Here is a 17,930-nt window from a genome sequence, read left to right as displayed (position 1 = left end):
TCTTTTACAGTGTTGTAGTCAGTATAGAAATTGTTTCTCTGGTTCTGATTACTTCACTCTCCATCAGTCCACACAGTTTTCTCCAAGTTTCTCTGACTTTGTTTTTTTCATAATCTTTTATGGTATGATAATATTCCATCCTATGTATAAACCATAATTTGTTTAGCCTTTCTCCAGTTATTGGGCAACTCTGTTTCTTATTCTTGGTTAAAAAATATTGATCTGTCTTAGATCTTTTAGGGATATAAGCCTTCTAGGGCAGCTGGGTGGCACAGGGGAGATAGAATCTCAGGCCTGGAGTCAGGATGATGTGCTAGCTGTGTGACTCTGGGCAAGTCACTTCACCTCTGTCTCAATTCCAGATGGTTGTCAGGATGTGCTTAATGAGCATAATGCCTGACCCAGAGTAAGTACTATATAAATACTTAATCCCTTCTGCTCTTAGGATCAAACTACCAATTGCTTTTCTAAATAGATGACCACTTAAGGGGGTAGGGAGTTCACTAGTAGTTCATCAGCATTTGTGAACATGCCTTTCATAGGGATACAATTCAGTCTTTTAATCACCTTTGTCAATCTTAGTCATTATATGGGATTGGCTGAAATTGTCTTCCCTCTGGAGAGTATTTCTTTAATAAACTTTTCTGTTAAACTCTTGCACTTTTCATCATTCTTTTTTGGTCTTTTCATTTTGAAAGTTTAGCAGAAACTCCCACCACATGAATGGGAGAAATGAGTAAAATCAGGTAGGTAAGAGAGAATAACTTCCAATTGTTCATAAAAAGCCCCTGGAGTAGAAGGAAGGAGTTGTACATTCTCCTTTGAAATTTTGTAAGTTAGGTTCCATGTGATGCTGGAGAAACTGAGGCAGGATAGAGATTAGAGAGTTTTTAATATTTTATTTGAAAGGGAGAGATTTACTGGGACCAAATGGATCCATGGTTTGGTCCCGGGGCTGAATGAGACTATCATCTTCAACAATCCAGCATCCAGCAGCTCGTGAGCTTCCCATGAAGTATATATACACATGTCTCTAAGGGACCAGGGGTAGACCAAGGCAGGAGTAGAGTCAGAGTACTGAGAGCGGGAATGGACTATCAATAGAATTCTGACATGGTAGGGAGAGGCACAGGACATTCTGATAAATTGGGATCAAGAAGAACAATGACAGAATGGAGGGAGGCACTGGATATTCTGATAAGTAGGGAAAGGTTTGGGGTCATGATGTCTAAGACAGAAGGTCTTTCTCATCTAAATCATGATGATTAGGAGGGAGGAGTGGTGTTGCAGGATTGAGCAGAACAATTCAGGGAAACTGAGGCAGGACAATTTAGGGAAACTGAGGCAGGACAATAAAAGGGAACTGTGGCACAACACGCACATAGGGAGAATTCTTTATGTCTTGTTTTTATGTTTTTTCTTTAGTGGAATTAATGGGACATTGTTTTCTTGAATCACTTTTATAGACTTTCTCACAAGTATTCTTTTCTATAACTACTTAACTATTTTCTAAAGAATTTCCAGGAAATTCTTTAAAATTAAGATTATTCAAGATAATCTGAACTCTCCTACTCATCAGATATAACTTGACTGCTGCAGTCTGTGGCTTCAGGGTTTTTAAAAATTTTGATGAGATTTTGATATAAACAAATAGAACCTGTACTAAGAGTAAATAAAAATAGCAGAACAGTGCTGTTGTCTATAAATTCCCCGTCCCCCAAGACTATATTGAGAATATTACTTCCTCTTTTAAATGAAACCATTTCTTCTTAAATTTTAAGAATTTCTTTACCTCACACAGAAATATCAATGATATTATATTGTAAGGTGTAGAAATCAGTATGCTTTTAGATTTTTTATATAGATTTTTGAAGGTTTGCTGGGGTTTTTGTTGTTGTTTTTTGCTTAATACTATACAGCTTTCCATTCTTCTCCAAAAGTTGTTTATTTTTAGTATGCTGCACAAAGCTGTAAATTTGATATGCAGTGATAAATTATTGATATTTTCTTTAGGGGAAGCTACAGTCCTGTAATCATCATTTAACAATTTAGTCATAAGCCAAGTTTATTTACCTTTACATTCTCTGGGCTTCTTCTTTAGGATACTGCCAGTGTAAAGTCTTCTAGTAGCTTGGAACCCAATCTCTTTTGCGATGAAGAGATCCCCATTAAATCTGAGGAGGTGGTGACCCATATGTGGACAGCACCATCATTCTGTGCTGAACATGCATATTCGTCTGCTTCAAAGAGTTGTTCTCAAGGTATTATTCCTCTGTTTTTACATGTGGGGAGGAGATGAATCTAAAGTCAAAAAAGAAAAACATTGTTTTGATTAAAGTTGATCAAAATTGTGCTTTATAAATTATCGATTATTGATCAGTGTACTAAATGTGATTCCTAGTGTGAATAGTTTGCCTATCCTTGAATTTTTGGGAAATGGTAGAACATCTGATGAGGTTTGGATTTGGGGAACCCAAATGAAATTAGGGTTACTGGTGGTCAGGGAGTTAAATGAGTTCTAGTGGCAGGTTCGGGGTACAGGGTAGGTTTGGCTCCCCTGCATCCCTTGGGATTCAGTGCAAGGGTAGGGAGTTTTGGAGAACTCCCTTCTAGTGGTGCAAGCAGTTCTCTGTAAAGGAATTTACAGACCCCAAAACTTAGATTGATAAAAGAGGTTTATTATGGGGATTAGAAGTAAGGTTAAAGTCTAGCTAAGGAAACAGGTGAGGATTAAGAGAGGAAGGCATTGGAAACAGTATTCCAGTGGGCAGAAGCTCCTTGGGATGCCAAGCATAGGGCTGGCATGTTTGGAACCTCTGCTAAGAGAGGATTTTAGTTTGGCTCCTTTTATAATGAGAGATTTAGCTAAAGGGGACCTGTGGTGGAGTCCCAAGTTGGCTCAGATTCGATGGGGGTTGTGAGAGCCCAAGTTGGCTTAGATCTGGTGGGAGCTGGGACAAGCCCAGATCTCCTATTGGAATTCAAAGGGATGCTTTTGACCAGGATTTGTGAATCATAGGTGCAGGTTTCCTGAACTGATAATGCATCAGCCAGGAGGGGCTGGGAGTAATCTGAATCACAAATCAATCTGAAAGGATTACAAATCAGTTTCTTAAAGGGAACACAATCCATTTCAATATCAGGTAGAATATGAAGTGAAAGTGAATCAGAAGGTTTCAATTCTAATTCATAGTGTTAGAGAATTTTAGAATATGTCATACTGCCCTCTTTTTATTTAAAAAAAAAAAACAGAATAAGAAAAAAGAAAAATAGAAAAGGAATACAAAGCAAAATAAAACAAAAGAAACATTGTCATGTGGCAGCAGAACATCAGGGAAGATAAACTATATAACAGCAAATTACCAGTTCAAGAAAGAGTGTGTGTGTGTGTATACATACACACAGACACACATATTTTAGCAGAAGAAATTATATTCATGAGTGTCCATCTTATTTTTACTTCCTTATGTTTTACTTCTTTTGTTCTCTGATGCATACTTTTTTACTTTATTCTTTTTTTCCCCTTTCATTCCCATCCCATCCCCAAATAGGCTGTTGTTAAGAAAGGATATATTTATGTATACATAAGTGTACACACACACACACACATCCGGTCTCTCCCTCCCACATACACATATACATATCTTTCCTATCCCTGCTGACCCTTTGCTTTCTCCTAACTTGCCTTGCTATTAATCTCTTCCACCCAAGGATCCCTCCCTTGTTTTCTTCCTTCACCCTTTTTTCCCCCCGTTCCCCATCTCTCCTCCCTATGTCTTTTGTTGTTGTTGTTGTTCTTTTTTTTTTTTTTTTAATAATTATAACTTTTTATTGACAGAACCCATGCCTGAGTAATTTTTTACAACATTATCCCTTGCACTCACTTCTGTTCTGACTTTTCCCTTCCCTCCCTCCACCCCTCCTCCAGATGGCAAGCAGTCCTATACATGTTAAATATGTCACAGTATATCCTAGATACAATATATGTGTGCAGAACCGAACAGTTCTCTTGTTGCACAGGAAGAATTGGATTCAGAAGGTATAAATAACCCGGGAAGAAAAACAAAAATGCAAGCAGTTTACATTCATTTCCCAATGTTCTTTCTTTGGATGTAGCTGCTTCTGTCCATCATTGATCAATTGAAATTGAGTTAGCTCTTCTCTTTGTTGGAAGAAATCCACTTCCATCAGAATACATCCTCATATAGTATTATTGTTGAAGTGTATAATGATCTCCTGGTTCTGCTCATTTCACTTAGCATCAGTTCATGTAAGTCTCTCTAAGCTTCTCTGTATTCATCCTGCTGGTCATTTCTTACAGAACAATAATATTCCATAATATTCATATACCACAATTTGCCCAACCATTCTCCAATTGATGGGCATCCATTCATTTTCCAGTTTCTAGCCACTACAAAGCGGGCTGCCACAAACATTTTGGCACATACAGGTCCCTTTCCCTTCTTTAGGATCTCTTTCTCCCTGTTTCTTTATATATTTTGGAGAGTGCTATACCCTGCGTGGTATATATGTTAACTGCCCTCTTTTAATTCTCAGACTTCCTGACCCCATCCCTTGAGGGCAGAGCCTTCTTTTCTATGACTAAATGTTTCTTCCTTTCCTTGTAAGACAGTTTCCAGATCTCTTTATTATCCTAGTTGCTTTGGACATGCTTTATAAATTTATTAATTCTCTTGATTAAAATATGTTAATCAGAACTCAACACAGTATTCTGAATATTTTCTTAACATTGTGAAATTCAATGGGACTGTCTTCTTCCTTGATATGAATAATTGTACCTCCAGAATATAATTCCACCAATTACAATAATGTAGTTGAAGGAAACAACCTAGTAGACTAGGCTTTGCATTTTTTGGACTAAGTAATTGTTAATTATAAAGTAACTGTAAATTAGGTTATGAGGCTGATAACTTTTTTGTATATGTGCTGTGGCACTTACCTTTTCCCCAGTTTACATAAGGAAAATTAGAGGAACACAGTGATAAATAATTTGAAAAAATTTCTGAGGTGCCTTTGAGGGTTCAGGATCCATATATCTGTTTTACAAAGAATATTAACAATATGAATCACAGATTGTAGAAAGTAGTACCCAATTATAATTTGCTTTCTGGTCTTTAATGTATAATTATGAAAATGGTTTACTGTATCCTTAATTTGGAATTGTAGCATCCTGAATCTTAGGATATACCTCAATAAGATAGTGGGAGTTTTATTTCTCTATAGTGACAACCAGTAGAGCAGAGAAGGTCACACACATCTTTTTATCTCAAATTGAAGAATAAATACTTTGCTTTGAAGTATAACTACATCCCTGGGATAGGCAAAGATATATTAAAGAGATTTCTGTATTTGTTTATGAGAAAAGAAATAGTTTCAAAATCCTGAGAATCTTTGTTTTAATAATTATTTTTATATAGGAGGAACTGTGGATATAAAGTATTTGAGTAAAGGTCATTTCATGTATTTCATGTTTTATTTTTGCATTAATCCATAATGTTATATTTGTAGTATCTAATGCTGCTTCCAGGATTAAGACTTCCACTGCAAAAAATTTCTGTCATACATATGGTTTCTCGTGGTTTTTAGCTTAATTGTCTCTGTTTGCAAAGGTTCCAGTACCCCAAGGAAACAACCCAGAAAGAGTCCTTTAGTGCCCCGAAGTTTGGAGTCTCCAGTCTTGGAGTTATCAGCTGGCGCTAAAGCCCAATTAGAGGAACTCATGATGGTTGGTGATCTCCTTGAGGTATCTCTGGATGAGACTCAACACATCTGGAGAATCTTACAAGCCACACATCCACCCTCAGAGGATAGATTCCTTCATGTCATGGAGGTAGGTACTAATTTAAAACTTACTTTCAAAAATAGGATATTAATACTCCTATGAATACGGAGTATTGCCAATGGTGCTAAAGCCATAATAATAACTAACCTTTATATGGTACTTGAAAGTTTGCCGAGTGCTTTACATAAATTTAAATTATCTCATTTAAGCCTCACAGCATTCCTGGGCTGTGTAAGCCTAACAGTATTATAGTTTTCACTTTGCAAACGATGAAGCTAAGGCTTAGAAAAACTTAAATGACTTGTTGATGAGATCACAGCTATTAAATATCAGAAGAGTGGTATGAACCTGTCTTCCTGTCTCAAGTGTGACACTGACTGTACCACATTACCAAGCTTTGCTGGGGTTAGAAGGCCTAAAACACAAGCAGGGGATATGGTGAAATAAAGAAGTAGCATATATGGGGGAGAGAGGCAAGACTGAAGAGAGAGAAAGAAGAGAAAAACTTTTTTTTTTTTTTAATTTATTTAATAGCCTTTTATTTACAGGTTATATGCATGGGTAACTTTACAGCATTAACAATTGCCAAACCTCTTGTTCCAATTTTTCACCTCTTATCCCCCACCCCCTCCCCCAGATGGCAGGATGACCTTTAGATGTTAAATATATTAAAATATAAATTAGATACACAATAAGTATACGTGACCAAACTGTTATTTTGTTGTACAAAAAGAATCAGATTCTGAAATATTGTACAATTAGCTTGTGAAGGAAATAAAAAATGCAGATGGGCATAAATATAGTGATTGGGAATTCCATGTAATGGTTTTTAGTCATCACCCAGAGTTCTTTCTCTGGGCGTAGCTGGTTCAGTTCATTACTGCTCCATTGGAAATGATTTGGTTGATCTCATTGCTGAGGATGGCCAGGTCCATCAGAACTGGCCATCATATAGTATTGTTGTTGAAGTATATAATGATCTCCTGGTCCTGCTCATTTCACTCAGCATCAGTTCGTGTAAGTCTCTCCAGGCCTTTCTGAAATCATCCTGTTGGTCATTTCTTACAGAACAATAATATTCCATAATATTCATATACCACAATTTATTCAGCCATTCTCCAACTGATGGACATCCACTCAGTTTCCAGTTTCTAGCCACTACAAAAAGGGCTGCCACAAACATTCGTGCACATACAGGTCCCTTTCCATTCTTTATGATCTCTTTGGGATATAAGCCCAGTAGTAACACTGCTGGATCAAAGGGTATGCACAGTTTGATAACTTTTTGAGCATAGTTCCAAACTACTCTCCAGAATAGTTGGATTTGTTCACAACTCCACCAACAATGCATCAATGTCCCAGTTTTCCCGCATCCCCTCCAACAATCATAATTTTTTCCTGTCATCTTAGCCAATCTGACAGGGGTGTAGTGGTATCTTAGAGTTGTCTTAATTTGCATTTCTCTGATTAATAATGACTTGGAGCATCTATTCATAAGACTAGAAATAGTTTCAATTTAAGAGAAAAACTTTTAATAGGAGTGGAACGTTATCACTAGCAGCATTCTTTGGAAAACTGTATTATAACTTTTGTCTATACTTAGTTTAGAAATTGGGTCTTCATTAAACTAGTTCCAGTCTAGTTTTCAAATTCTTTGAATTAGTTTTTCAAAGCTTCACTCTATAAGAATGACTTTAATACTCCAAACTTTCTGTACATATCTTCCAAATGATTATTAATCTTATCTCATGTTTCCTCCATTCCCTCCATGTCTGCTTTTTATTCATTAATTATATTGGTCCATAGTTTTCTTTTTAAGCTATATTTTTGGACAGTTTAGGGATCAATATCATATTTCCCTCAGAAAGGGAGTTAGGTAGTCTTGCTGTGTTTTGAAAACATTTATGTAATTCGAAGTTATTTCTTTAAGCCTTTTTTTTTTTTAATTTGCTTGTGAGTTCATTTGGGTCCATTTTTTTTTAAATTTAAATTTTTATTTTCTTTAGGAAATCTAAAAACTTGAGGCATGTTTTATTGTTTAATCCTGGTTAATTTTAATTCAAGATTCCTGATTGCTTTTTTTATTCCATATTGTAGAATTTAAAAATTTCTGATTTTAAATCTGATTTTCACAAAATTTTTAATCTTATCTAAAGGATGACAGTATGGAAGAGAAACCTTTGAGAATAAAAGGAAAGGATTCTTCTGAGAAGAAGAGAAAGCGAAAACTGGAAAAAGTTGAACAGCTCTTTGGAGAAGGGAAACAGAGGTCCAAGGAACTGAAGAAACTGGACAAACCAAAAAAGAAGAAGTTGAAGATGAGTGTAGAGAAGTCAAAGGAGCTGAACAAATTGGCCAAGAAGCTGGCAAAGGAAGAGGAAAGGAAGAAAAAGAGGGAGAAAGCTGCTGCAGCCAAGGTTGAACTTGTAAAGGAAAATACTGAGAAGAAAAGAGAGAAGAAGGTGCTAGATATCCCCTCAAAGTATGATTGGTCAGGAGCTGAGGAGTCAGATGACGAAAATGCAGTTTGTGCAGCACAGAATTGCCAGAGGCCTTGTAAGGACAAGGTAAATCCTAGCTCATCCCTAACTCAACCAGATGTAAGAGAGGAAGAAGAATTTTGACTTCTAAAGGCTGAGTTTATGAGAGCATAGATGTAACATAATAGTCTGTTCTTGGTGCAGCCCAAATTGGCCTTCTAAATAATTTGGTTTCTGCATTTTTTTCTTAATAATCCCTGGTAAATTGTGAGGCATCTAGGCCACTGGGATGACATCTAGTAGAAGTCTTTCACTAATTAAATAAAATAAAACTAGAATCCATTGAATGAACATAGTAAGCTAGATGCAAGGACAAGCAGCAATGTTAGCATGCAACATGTTTTACTTTATAAATCATCGTGAATGTAGTTTTAATTACAAAGTCAATTAAATTTACTCTTAACATTCAGTTTTTTTTTTAAGTCTTTAGCATAAAGGTATTTATAACAAATCTAACAGTTCCTCCCTTTGTTCCTTTCTTTATTGTCTGTCTATTCACCCCTGTATTTGTCTACTTTTCATTCTTTATAGTTGTCACAAATGTGTGCTGATATTTTGTTCCTTTGTTCTTTACGTCATGTGTTGTCTATATTTTTCATGATTGTTCACAGGTTTGTAAATCTAGAGGTGGAGCCACCTAATCCAGCTCCCTCATTTTACAGATGAGGAAACCCAGACAGATTAAAGTGACTTTCTCCCAGTCACAAAAGATCAGAAGTGGGATTTGACCCAAATTCTCATGAGTCTAGAGGCAGAGTTCTTTCCACTATACCATGTTGGTCTCTTGACTGTTGTTTTCACTTGCAATGTATTATTTCATTACATTGATTTAGTCACTCCCAAATTTACATTGAGGATTTTAGGATCATAGAATTTAGAGTTGGAAGGAACCTAAAAGATGACAGAGTAAACGGCATAATTTGCAGATGAGGAAACTCTGAGAGGTAAGTTAACTTTTCCAAAGTCACTTAGGTAGAAAGTTGCAAAACCAAATTCAACCTCACTTTCTCGGATCCCAGAATGAGCATTCATTCCAGTTCTGTAGGAGGTTTTCTGGCATTTTTGAAGGTACATAAATGATACTATTATAGTTATCTTTGAATAGCTAGCTCAGCTCTTTCCTTTTTGTTCATATTCTTAGGGCATATGTATCATAAGATTATTGAATCAAAAGTTAAAAGTAATTTATACTTTTAAGAAAATGAAACCATTTTAACGCGCTATCGGTTTGCTTTCCAAAAGGATTTTATCAGTATGCATCATGTATATGCATCAAGCCTTGTTAACAGTTAGAATTGTTGAAAAGGGAAATGATCTGCCTTGGGGAGAGTGAGTTCCCCATTTTTTGTTAAATGAAAGCAAGATAACCATTTGTCAGAGATGCTATGGAAGGGTTTTTCTTTGAGGCATGGGTTGAGATCCCATCCAATTTTTCTTGTATGATTTTGTGCTTGTTCTGTCTTGCTGTGATGTGTTACGTGAACCTCAGGACCAAATCTTTTTATCAATGAACCAAAATGATAATGAATTAGCTACTTTAGAAAATTGTATTTTTTAGTGGGCTGACATTGAGGTGGGATGGAAGTAGAATTGTAAAACTATTCACTCAATTGTGCCTTTTGCCAGATTCCAAATTTAATGTGTACTTCTAACTCTCTAAATGAAATGTTATTTTTTTCAACCCCTTGCTTAAATCTTGTAAACTCTGGAGGCTAGGGTTATTATTATTTTTTTAAAATCAAAACCAGAGACTGTCTTGGAGGCCAAATCTGCAGTGGTCTTAGTCGATGAATTTAAAACAAGAAATCTCAACTCCACCTTTATTTATTTTCACTCTCTGGCATGATCTCAACTCTTATTTTATTTATATTTATAAATTTCTTGACAGGTTGAGCAGAGTTTTGTTAACTGCATGTTGGCATTATTTACACTGTTGTAGTAACTGTGTATGTTGCTTAGAGCTGTTTTTTTTTAACTTTGCATAACTTTATACATATCTTTCCATGCTTTTGTTTTGTTTGTAAATTAATTTTTTTGGTTTACATTTTAACTTTTGAATTCTCTTCCTTCCTCCCTCCCCGCCTTGCACTAGAGAAGGCTACTATTACCACAGCTTTATAAATATATGTAAAACCATACTAACTTCTCTTTATCACTTCTTTCTCTTGGGGGAGGATAACATCTTCCTTTATTGGTCCCTTTTAATTGATTTGAGTATTTATAATATTCAAAATTACTTGATTGTTCACAATTATTCTTTGACCAACATTGCTGGAACATTTTCTTAATTCTGATCATTTCACTTTTCATTATTTCATACAAATATTATGTTTTCCTTAAATTAACCAACTTATTTCTTACATTGCAGCAGTATTTTATCACAATCATATGCCACAACTTGTTTAAGCATTCCTCACTTAATGGGCATACTTTTAATTTCCAATTCTTTGCCTACCACAAAGACAGTTGTTATAAATATTTTAGGATATATAGATTCTTTTCTTTTTTTCCCTGATCATCTTGGGAAACAGATCTAAAAGTGGTATTGCTTGGCCAAAGGGTATATCCATTTTTTTTTTTTTTTTTTTTTTTTAGAGCAGATTCTTATAGTCATCATTCATTTAGGGACCATAGGATTCCATTAATTTTATTTGTCAGAATTTGCTCAACCATTTCCTGATTTGCTGGATACATTTTATTTCCAGATTTTGTTATTACAAATAATACCCCATGAATGTTTTTATACATAGTTGTCTTTTCTGGCTGTTAGTAAGCTTTAGAATAGATAATCCTAGTCGTGAAATCTCCAATTTCCTTTTATTAGAAGTTCAAAATTTTAAAATAAGTGATCATGATGAAGATTTCAGAAATGTATAGAAAAAATGAGGCTTTTTGATTAAAAATTTTAGTAAACTAATTTGGGAGTATTTATTACTTATAGCATTAAATGACAACTTTAGGGCATTACATATTTAGTGGCAATAAGGTATTTATTTAGGTACTTATAAGATCATTCAGTATCTCACTTCTAAGGTTTAGCTATAGCAATTACATAATAACATTTTCATTAGAAAATGGTCAGAACATGAAATATATAAAGAACCTTTGAGAGATTAAAACTTAATTTGATACTATTGAAATATTTATTTCTATTTCCAGGGGCAAAATAACTATTCACTGTGTCCTAGGAGATTTAAATTTCTTACTTATTTTTGGATTAAAAATATGAAAGGAAGACATGTTATTTACCATATTGCTTTCTCTTGTAGGTTGTTCCCCTTCTCCTGTTTCGCTATAAGTTAAACATTTCTTCTTCATTATTATCAATTATGTTTGGGCATCTCACATTTTTTAAGGTTATTTATTTTTATTGTTCAGATGCCTCTGTAAAGTAGTAAACATTCTTAATTCTATCAGAAGCAGTGGAAAGGGAAGTAACTTATTTGAAGTAATATCTAATGACTGAGTGACCAAAGTGAAATTTGAACCACTACTCTTGAGCTTTTAGTCATCTGCTTCTCCTATTGAACTTTTAGTCTTTTACATAATTAACTTATTAGTCTTTTAACTTCTGAATAGTCATGAGATTTTAAAAAAAATTCTTTTTTAAAAAAAGGAATAAAGTTGAGAGAGCAAAATATGGCAAATTTCAGAGAAGCAACGTTTAAGAATTTATATAAATTGGCATATAATATTTTTTCATTATAATTAATATAGCTATGCTTCAAGGGAAACCTTGTTCTTTAAAAAGGTCATAAGAGATCTTAATTTTGGGCAAGTATATTTACCAGGGTTAAAAAAAAAAAGAGAACTGAACTGCTTTCCTTCTTGCTCTTGGCTGAGAGAGAAAGATAGATGAATCTATACTTGGGTATGTATGATCCTTAGGAAACTGGGGCTCAATGGTTATATAATAGTGTAGGATAAGATATCAAGAAAAGTTCAGGACATGGAAATATAGGTAATTGATAACTGATTTGACATTTGGGCAAGTAGTGAGTAGTGACTATTCTAGTTAAGAGAATTAAAATTAGAGCAAAGGTTTGTGGGTTAGCTCATAAAAAGGATAATAATGTCATATTCAAGTAGCCCAGAGAAATAAAAGCTCATCCCTCTAATTAAAGTAAACGTCTATAGATTCCAAAATAGCCAACATATTCCTCTTGTGTGTCCTATTTGTATCTACCTACTGTCCAGTTAGTATCTTCTTAAATCACATATCTGCATTGTTTTTATTTTTACTTTGGTGCACAGAAGTGATTAACTTCCTTTTCCGGCTTTATTATATTACTGCTGGGATAGGTACATTTTGATTACTTATTCTTTGTGCTGCACAGTTTGAGTTCAGAAGTCAGACTTCTCATAGAGAGCAAGGAATGAATTTAGTTTGAGAAGGAACTGTAAAAGTAATTTTTATGGCAACAGTGACTACTATAGTCTTCTTAAAGATACTCTGTGATAATAGTTCTGATTAGATGAGTAAATTTAAGAAGCAGTATGATCTAGTGGTAAGCTACCAGGGGTTGGGACCAAAAATGAAATGGTATTGATAGTTCTGGTAGACTGACAAAGACGATCTGAGAAACAGAAATTTTGTGGATTTCGGATGAGATCTGCAAGGCAAGGTGGAACCATGATGTTACTTTACTGTTCAATGCCTGCTTTGAGAGATTGGCTGGTGAAGATCTGCCAGAATATGTCAGCTGTGTGCTGATGACAGATATTCATGGAAGAAAAATGCCACTTGAGAATTATTCCAATGTTGTGAGTATAGTTAACTTTTAGATAGCTTCCTGACTTCCTCCAACCCTTTTTTAAAAAGAAGAAATAGAGATTGTATTGACTGTGGGTATTTCAGTGATTAGGCATAACCTAAACAGCTTTTCTTTTTGAGAGATAACTTGATATTATGGATTAGTTCCCCATTTTTGAGAAGAAAGGATTTTTTTTTTTAGATGTCAAAAATTTTGTAGATGCCCTGTATGATAATAGTTACAGTGTTATTATTGACACTGTGAGAAAAATAGACATCTACAGAAATCTGTTAAGTCAGCAATGCTTTTAAAATAAATTTGTATTTTATTGTAAATGTGCAGAATATGGAGTTTGGAAAAGTTGTAAGACATATGGAATGCACACACGTGCACACAAATGGATATACGCACACATATCTTTTTGGAGCCAAATTAAGATAGAAGTCACATCAGTGCACCACATGGGTTCTTGAATTCTTTGCAGTGTCTAGTTCCTCAGATGTTCTTGCCCTACAGGTTGGGAACCATTGGTATAGTGAATAGATCATGGTAGTGAACTTGGGGAGTCAAAAGACCTGGGTTCAAGCACTGACTGCCATTTACTAGCCATTTGATCTTGAACAAGTTAGTTAACTCTTCTAAATCTCAGCTTCTTTATCTGAAAAGTGGGGACGGTGCTTGTCCCACTTAGCTCACTGAATTGTTGTGAGGATAAAGTGAAGTAATAGATGTAAAAAATACAGAAATACTTAACAAAACAATAGTTGTGTAAAAAGTAAGCTGTTATGTATTATGCCTTGTCTTTACTTTCACCCTAGAGATAGCTAACTGTCCTAAAGCCCTCTCAATCTTATCTCCTACAGGTAGACTGGGTACAGTGTGATGGTGGCTGCGATGAGTGGTTTCATCAAGTCTGTGTGGGTGTTTCTCCAGAAATGGCAGAAAATGAAGATTACATCTGTATAAACTGTGCAAAGAAGCAGGGGCCAAGTAGCCCAGGACAGGCCCAGCCTCCTTCTTTCATAATGAGCTACAAGCTACCAGTGGAGGAACTGAAGGAGGCCAGCTAGCAGAAGCTTGGTTAGTTTAGAACATGAGGGAAATGGACCACACTGAGACCCTTGTCATCAAGGGAGGGTGGTTTGGATCTGCTCTGAGTTGTTGCTTCCAAAGACGAATGGCCTGCCGCAGAGAAAGCCCTCCTCGCTTTTTCTGTGCAGTGGGACTGTGTGAGCCACATACTGCACCAGCCCATCTGTGCAGAGATGTCTCCTTTGACCTGCCAGCCGTTCTCTTAACTGGAGTGTTTGCTCGTGAGTGGGGTGTCCTGCATTGTGTTCAGAGACTTGACTGAGCAGTAGGGTGGCTGATCCAGCTGGGGTGTGGAGCTGGCTCGGGGCCTGTAGGCGTTAGCTAGAGATTCACAGCCTAATGGCAGCACTGTTTGTAGGCATGTGTGGAACCAGAGTGCCTTGGATCTGCCTGAATGGGACAGCAAGATAGCCATCAGAATACCATAGTCCCTTTCCATTATTTGTAAGCATTCTGTATTCTACAATTATTGAAGGGAGGGCAGATCTGCAGGTTCTATTAGGAGTCAGATGGAAAAGCAGCATTACCTTTACCAGTTCCTAGTGCTTTGGTACCTAATGCTAGGTACCAAAAAAGAAAACCCGGAGCTTCCCTTCAGCTGGGACAGATCACCGAATGTGGAGAATACCATCTCAATTCAGATGTTAGGCTGGATCTTGGAAAGAAGAGCATTTTTTATTTCCTCCAAGAGCAACAGCTTCTCTTATAGAGACTGGCTTTGAGAATTCCCAGTCTCCTGGGCCTACATATTGGAGAGGAACAACTACATGGACCCAGGATTCTACACAAAGAAAAGGAATGAAGGCCAGAAGGGTTGTCTTGCAGAGCCACAATGGTGCATGCTTTGGGGATAACATTCTTTTACAAGTATTCCTATCATCACCAGGCTTTAGGCATGATCATAAGCAAGACCACCATATGTAACTACTCACCTTGTAGTCCTGACCCATAAACTACCGTTCTAAACACTGGCTATTTCAGATTCTGGCCCAGAAGCAGCAACAGATGATGCTGAGTCATACCCTGACTTCGACAGAAGATGTAGGATTATGGTACCTCTAGGTGATGAGGTCATTTTAGTCGATCCATTTTTAAAGAAAAGAACTTGTTTTTACTTTTTTCTAAATGTCTCTGACTACTGACTGTTCTATAAATAGATTATTTTTCCTTTTTTTAATATACATATATAAATATATATTTACCACTATTACCAGCAGCATACATACAGTTTTCCACCATCAAAAACCCATTTTGGGGGCTGTTTTTTGTTTTTGTTTTTTGCTTTTTAAAAAGACCTTCATTCCTTCCTTGTAGTACAAGGAGTAAGCAGTCACTCTTTCCCAAACTAGGCTAATTAGACCTTCCATCATCTTGCCTGTGTTCAAATAGGTAATTACATTTTCTTCATGTATTGGGATTTGTCCCTGTCTTTGGGGAAGTGCTGGTCTCACTTTAGTCGATGCTGTTTTGTATGTGAATGTCTGAAGCCGGCCAGGGTGCTGTATTCTCTCCCCTTCTACTATGTTTTCATTTCTTGTACAGATGATAGGTGAGTTATAGAGCAGAGTCTACGTAGAAGATGAGCTGGAATTTAACAAACAAAACAAAACAAACAAAAAAAAACCTTCCTAAAAATAGTGTTTTGTCTTTGACTGTTCTGCGTCTCTTCTCCATGTCCTAAAAGTAATGATTATGACATTTTGGCAGCTGAACTAAAAGGTATCCTGAAAAAAGCTTATTAATTCCTCCATCCTTTTTTGCCTCATTCTGTTTAATATCTAGTGTCTACCACTGTCCAGTTAATCATTTGAGTCAATACAAGATTATATAAAACAAATTTTTCAAAATCTGGTTTCCTTGAGGACATTTCCTCATTGCGTGCCACCTATTTTAGTCATTTCCCCCTCAATATTACCGGTTTTTTTTTTTATCTTGTGAATTAATAGTAGTTCATATTTTCAGGTTTTATCAATCCCAAATAAGGAAAATATAATTGTTTCAAGATTTAGTAGATGAATATTTTATTTTTTGAAATACTTTATTCTTAATTTAAGAATTATCAAAATATGTGGATATTTTGCAGTTAGTTCATACCTGAACTATATGTTTTGTTCCCCTCTACTGTCAGTATGGGCTGTAGGCTGTTAAATCTATTATTACAAAGATAGAGAGGAATAAATAAAGTAATTGATAATTAATTAAAGATAAAGACAGGAATAGAAAATCCCTAAGAATTTAAAATGAGAAAGAAATTCTATCAGTCTCCTTATTGTGGTCCTCTATGTAAAAAAATCAAAAGAACTCCCATAATTATTGATGTCTCTGGCTCCTTAGAGATGTATGTTTGCTCTGCTTCCTCTTGTACTTCTCTCTAAAATTCAGTTGTTGGGAGCAGGCCATAAAAATGTCTGGTATGCCATTTGTTGAAGTTTTTGTGCCCTTTAAAGTGGTGGGATCAACAAGAGTGTCAATCTAGAGTATGATTTCTGTCCTTAGGTGTATATATATTGGGATATATTCCCCAGAAAACTCACAAGAAATAAATTAGCCTTCAGCAGTATATGGTTTCTTGCTAAAAAGTTGTTACAGACATTGACATTAAAAGAATTTATATTCCTTTATTTAGAACTATGTGATTATCACTCAAATAAAATATGAGAGCTTGACTTAATTAGATTACACATTGGACCTCCAAGATTGGGAAACATAAAAGTTAAATTAATGTTCACATACCAGACTAATTTTGGGGAAGAGTAAAGGAAGTAAAAGCTAAGAGATGTTTGTATTCTTCTAAAGCATAATTTTAAAAAAGAAACTACTTATAGCTTACATCATTCTTCAACACTATAAATAACTTTGGGATCAAAGCTTGGTTTTTAAATGGTTGCCAACAGAAAATGGCAGTTCATCATAGTTGGGCTTTTTGCTCGTTTATTTCTTTTCAAAGGCAGTTGTCATTGCAAACCATTTTGACAAAGGTTATGGAAAATTATAAAAGGAAAGTTTAAAAATGAAAATAACAGTTAAAAAACACACTGGAGGTTGATGGACCTGTCAGATTGACAAGAAGATTTTAGTTGTTGCCTCAGTTCTGTTCTTACTTGCTTTTGTACTCTAGAAAATGTTATTTATTTTTATTTTTACACTTTAGAATTTAGATGCAAAATAGCACTTTGAAAAGCTATTTCTATAAGTGTTAGTATCCCAACCAAAAAATAAGTCTGCATGAATCAGTACTTAAAATTGAGCAAGATCTCATTAATTCAACAAGCATTAATTGAACACCTACCATGTATAAGGCTGAGGGAGTTCATATACCTTAAAGTTTTTGAGATGAGAAATATCTTCAAATCACAATACAGGATAGAAGCTGAAAGTGTACAGTAAGAAGCATAAAGGGATACTGAGACTTCAAAAGAAAGATTTGATCTCAGGTCTGTAATCTCTTTATTTGGAAATAAGGAAAAGAAACTAGAAATTATATTTGCAGGAAAGATGATTGAGTGCTACATTTTTTAAAGAGAATTGATGAAAATCAAGAGTTTGGGCTAAAACTTGTGTTAAGGTGAAATTGTTAAAAATTTATGTCAACTCTTGACATATTTAGAGTTTCATTGACTGCCAGATTGGCAAGAAAAATGATTGGTTTGGTCTATTCTCTACTCTTCTGTTTTTGATTAAACAGACATTTTAAATTTCCTTTTCTGTGCAAGACAATGTAATAGGTAATGAAATAGAAAA

General features: G+C 35.3%; 1 protein-coding gene across 3 annotated transcripts in view; it reads left to right on the top strand.

The window, feature by feature from the left end:
- KDM5A (lysine demethylase 5A) overlaps positions 1 to 17,723 on the top strand; it is a 103,305-nt gene extending 85,582 nt beyond the window's left edge. For 2 of the 3 annotated variants that reach the window (XM_031939491.1, XM_031939489.1), the window contains 4 exons: positions 2,102 to 2,261; positions 5,631 to 5,851; positions 7,960 to 8,370; positions 13,937 to 17,723. In XM_031939491.1, coding sequence (XP_031795351.1) covers positions 2,102 to 2,261; positions 5,631 to 5,851; positions 7,960 to 8,370; positions 13,937 to 14,167 — 1,023 coding nt within the window. In that variant the 3' untranslated portion in view covers positions 14,168 to 17,723. The remainder of the gene's footprint in view (positions 1 to 2,101; positions 2,262 to 5,630; positions 5,852 to 7,959; positions 8,371 to 13,936) is intronic. The other variant, XM_031939490.1, reaches the window with a different exon arrangement.
- Positions 17,724 to 17,930: the final 207 nt, after the last annotated feature.

This window comes from Sarcophilus harrisii, chromosome 5 (genome assembly GCF_902635505.1).
Source record: "Sarcophilus harrisii chromosome 5, mSarHar1.11, whole genome shotgun sequence".
Classification (NCBI taxonomy): Eukaryota; Metazoa; Chordata; class Mammalia; order Dasyuromorphia; family Dasyuridae; genus Sarcophilus; species Sarcophilus harrisii.
Note: the sequence above shows the minus strand (reverse complement) of the source record. Positions and strands in the feature narration are given on the sequence as shown.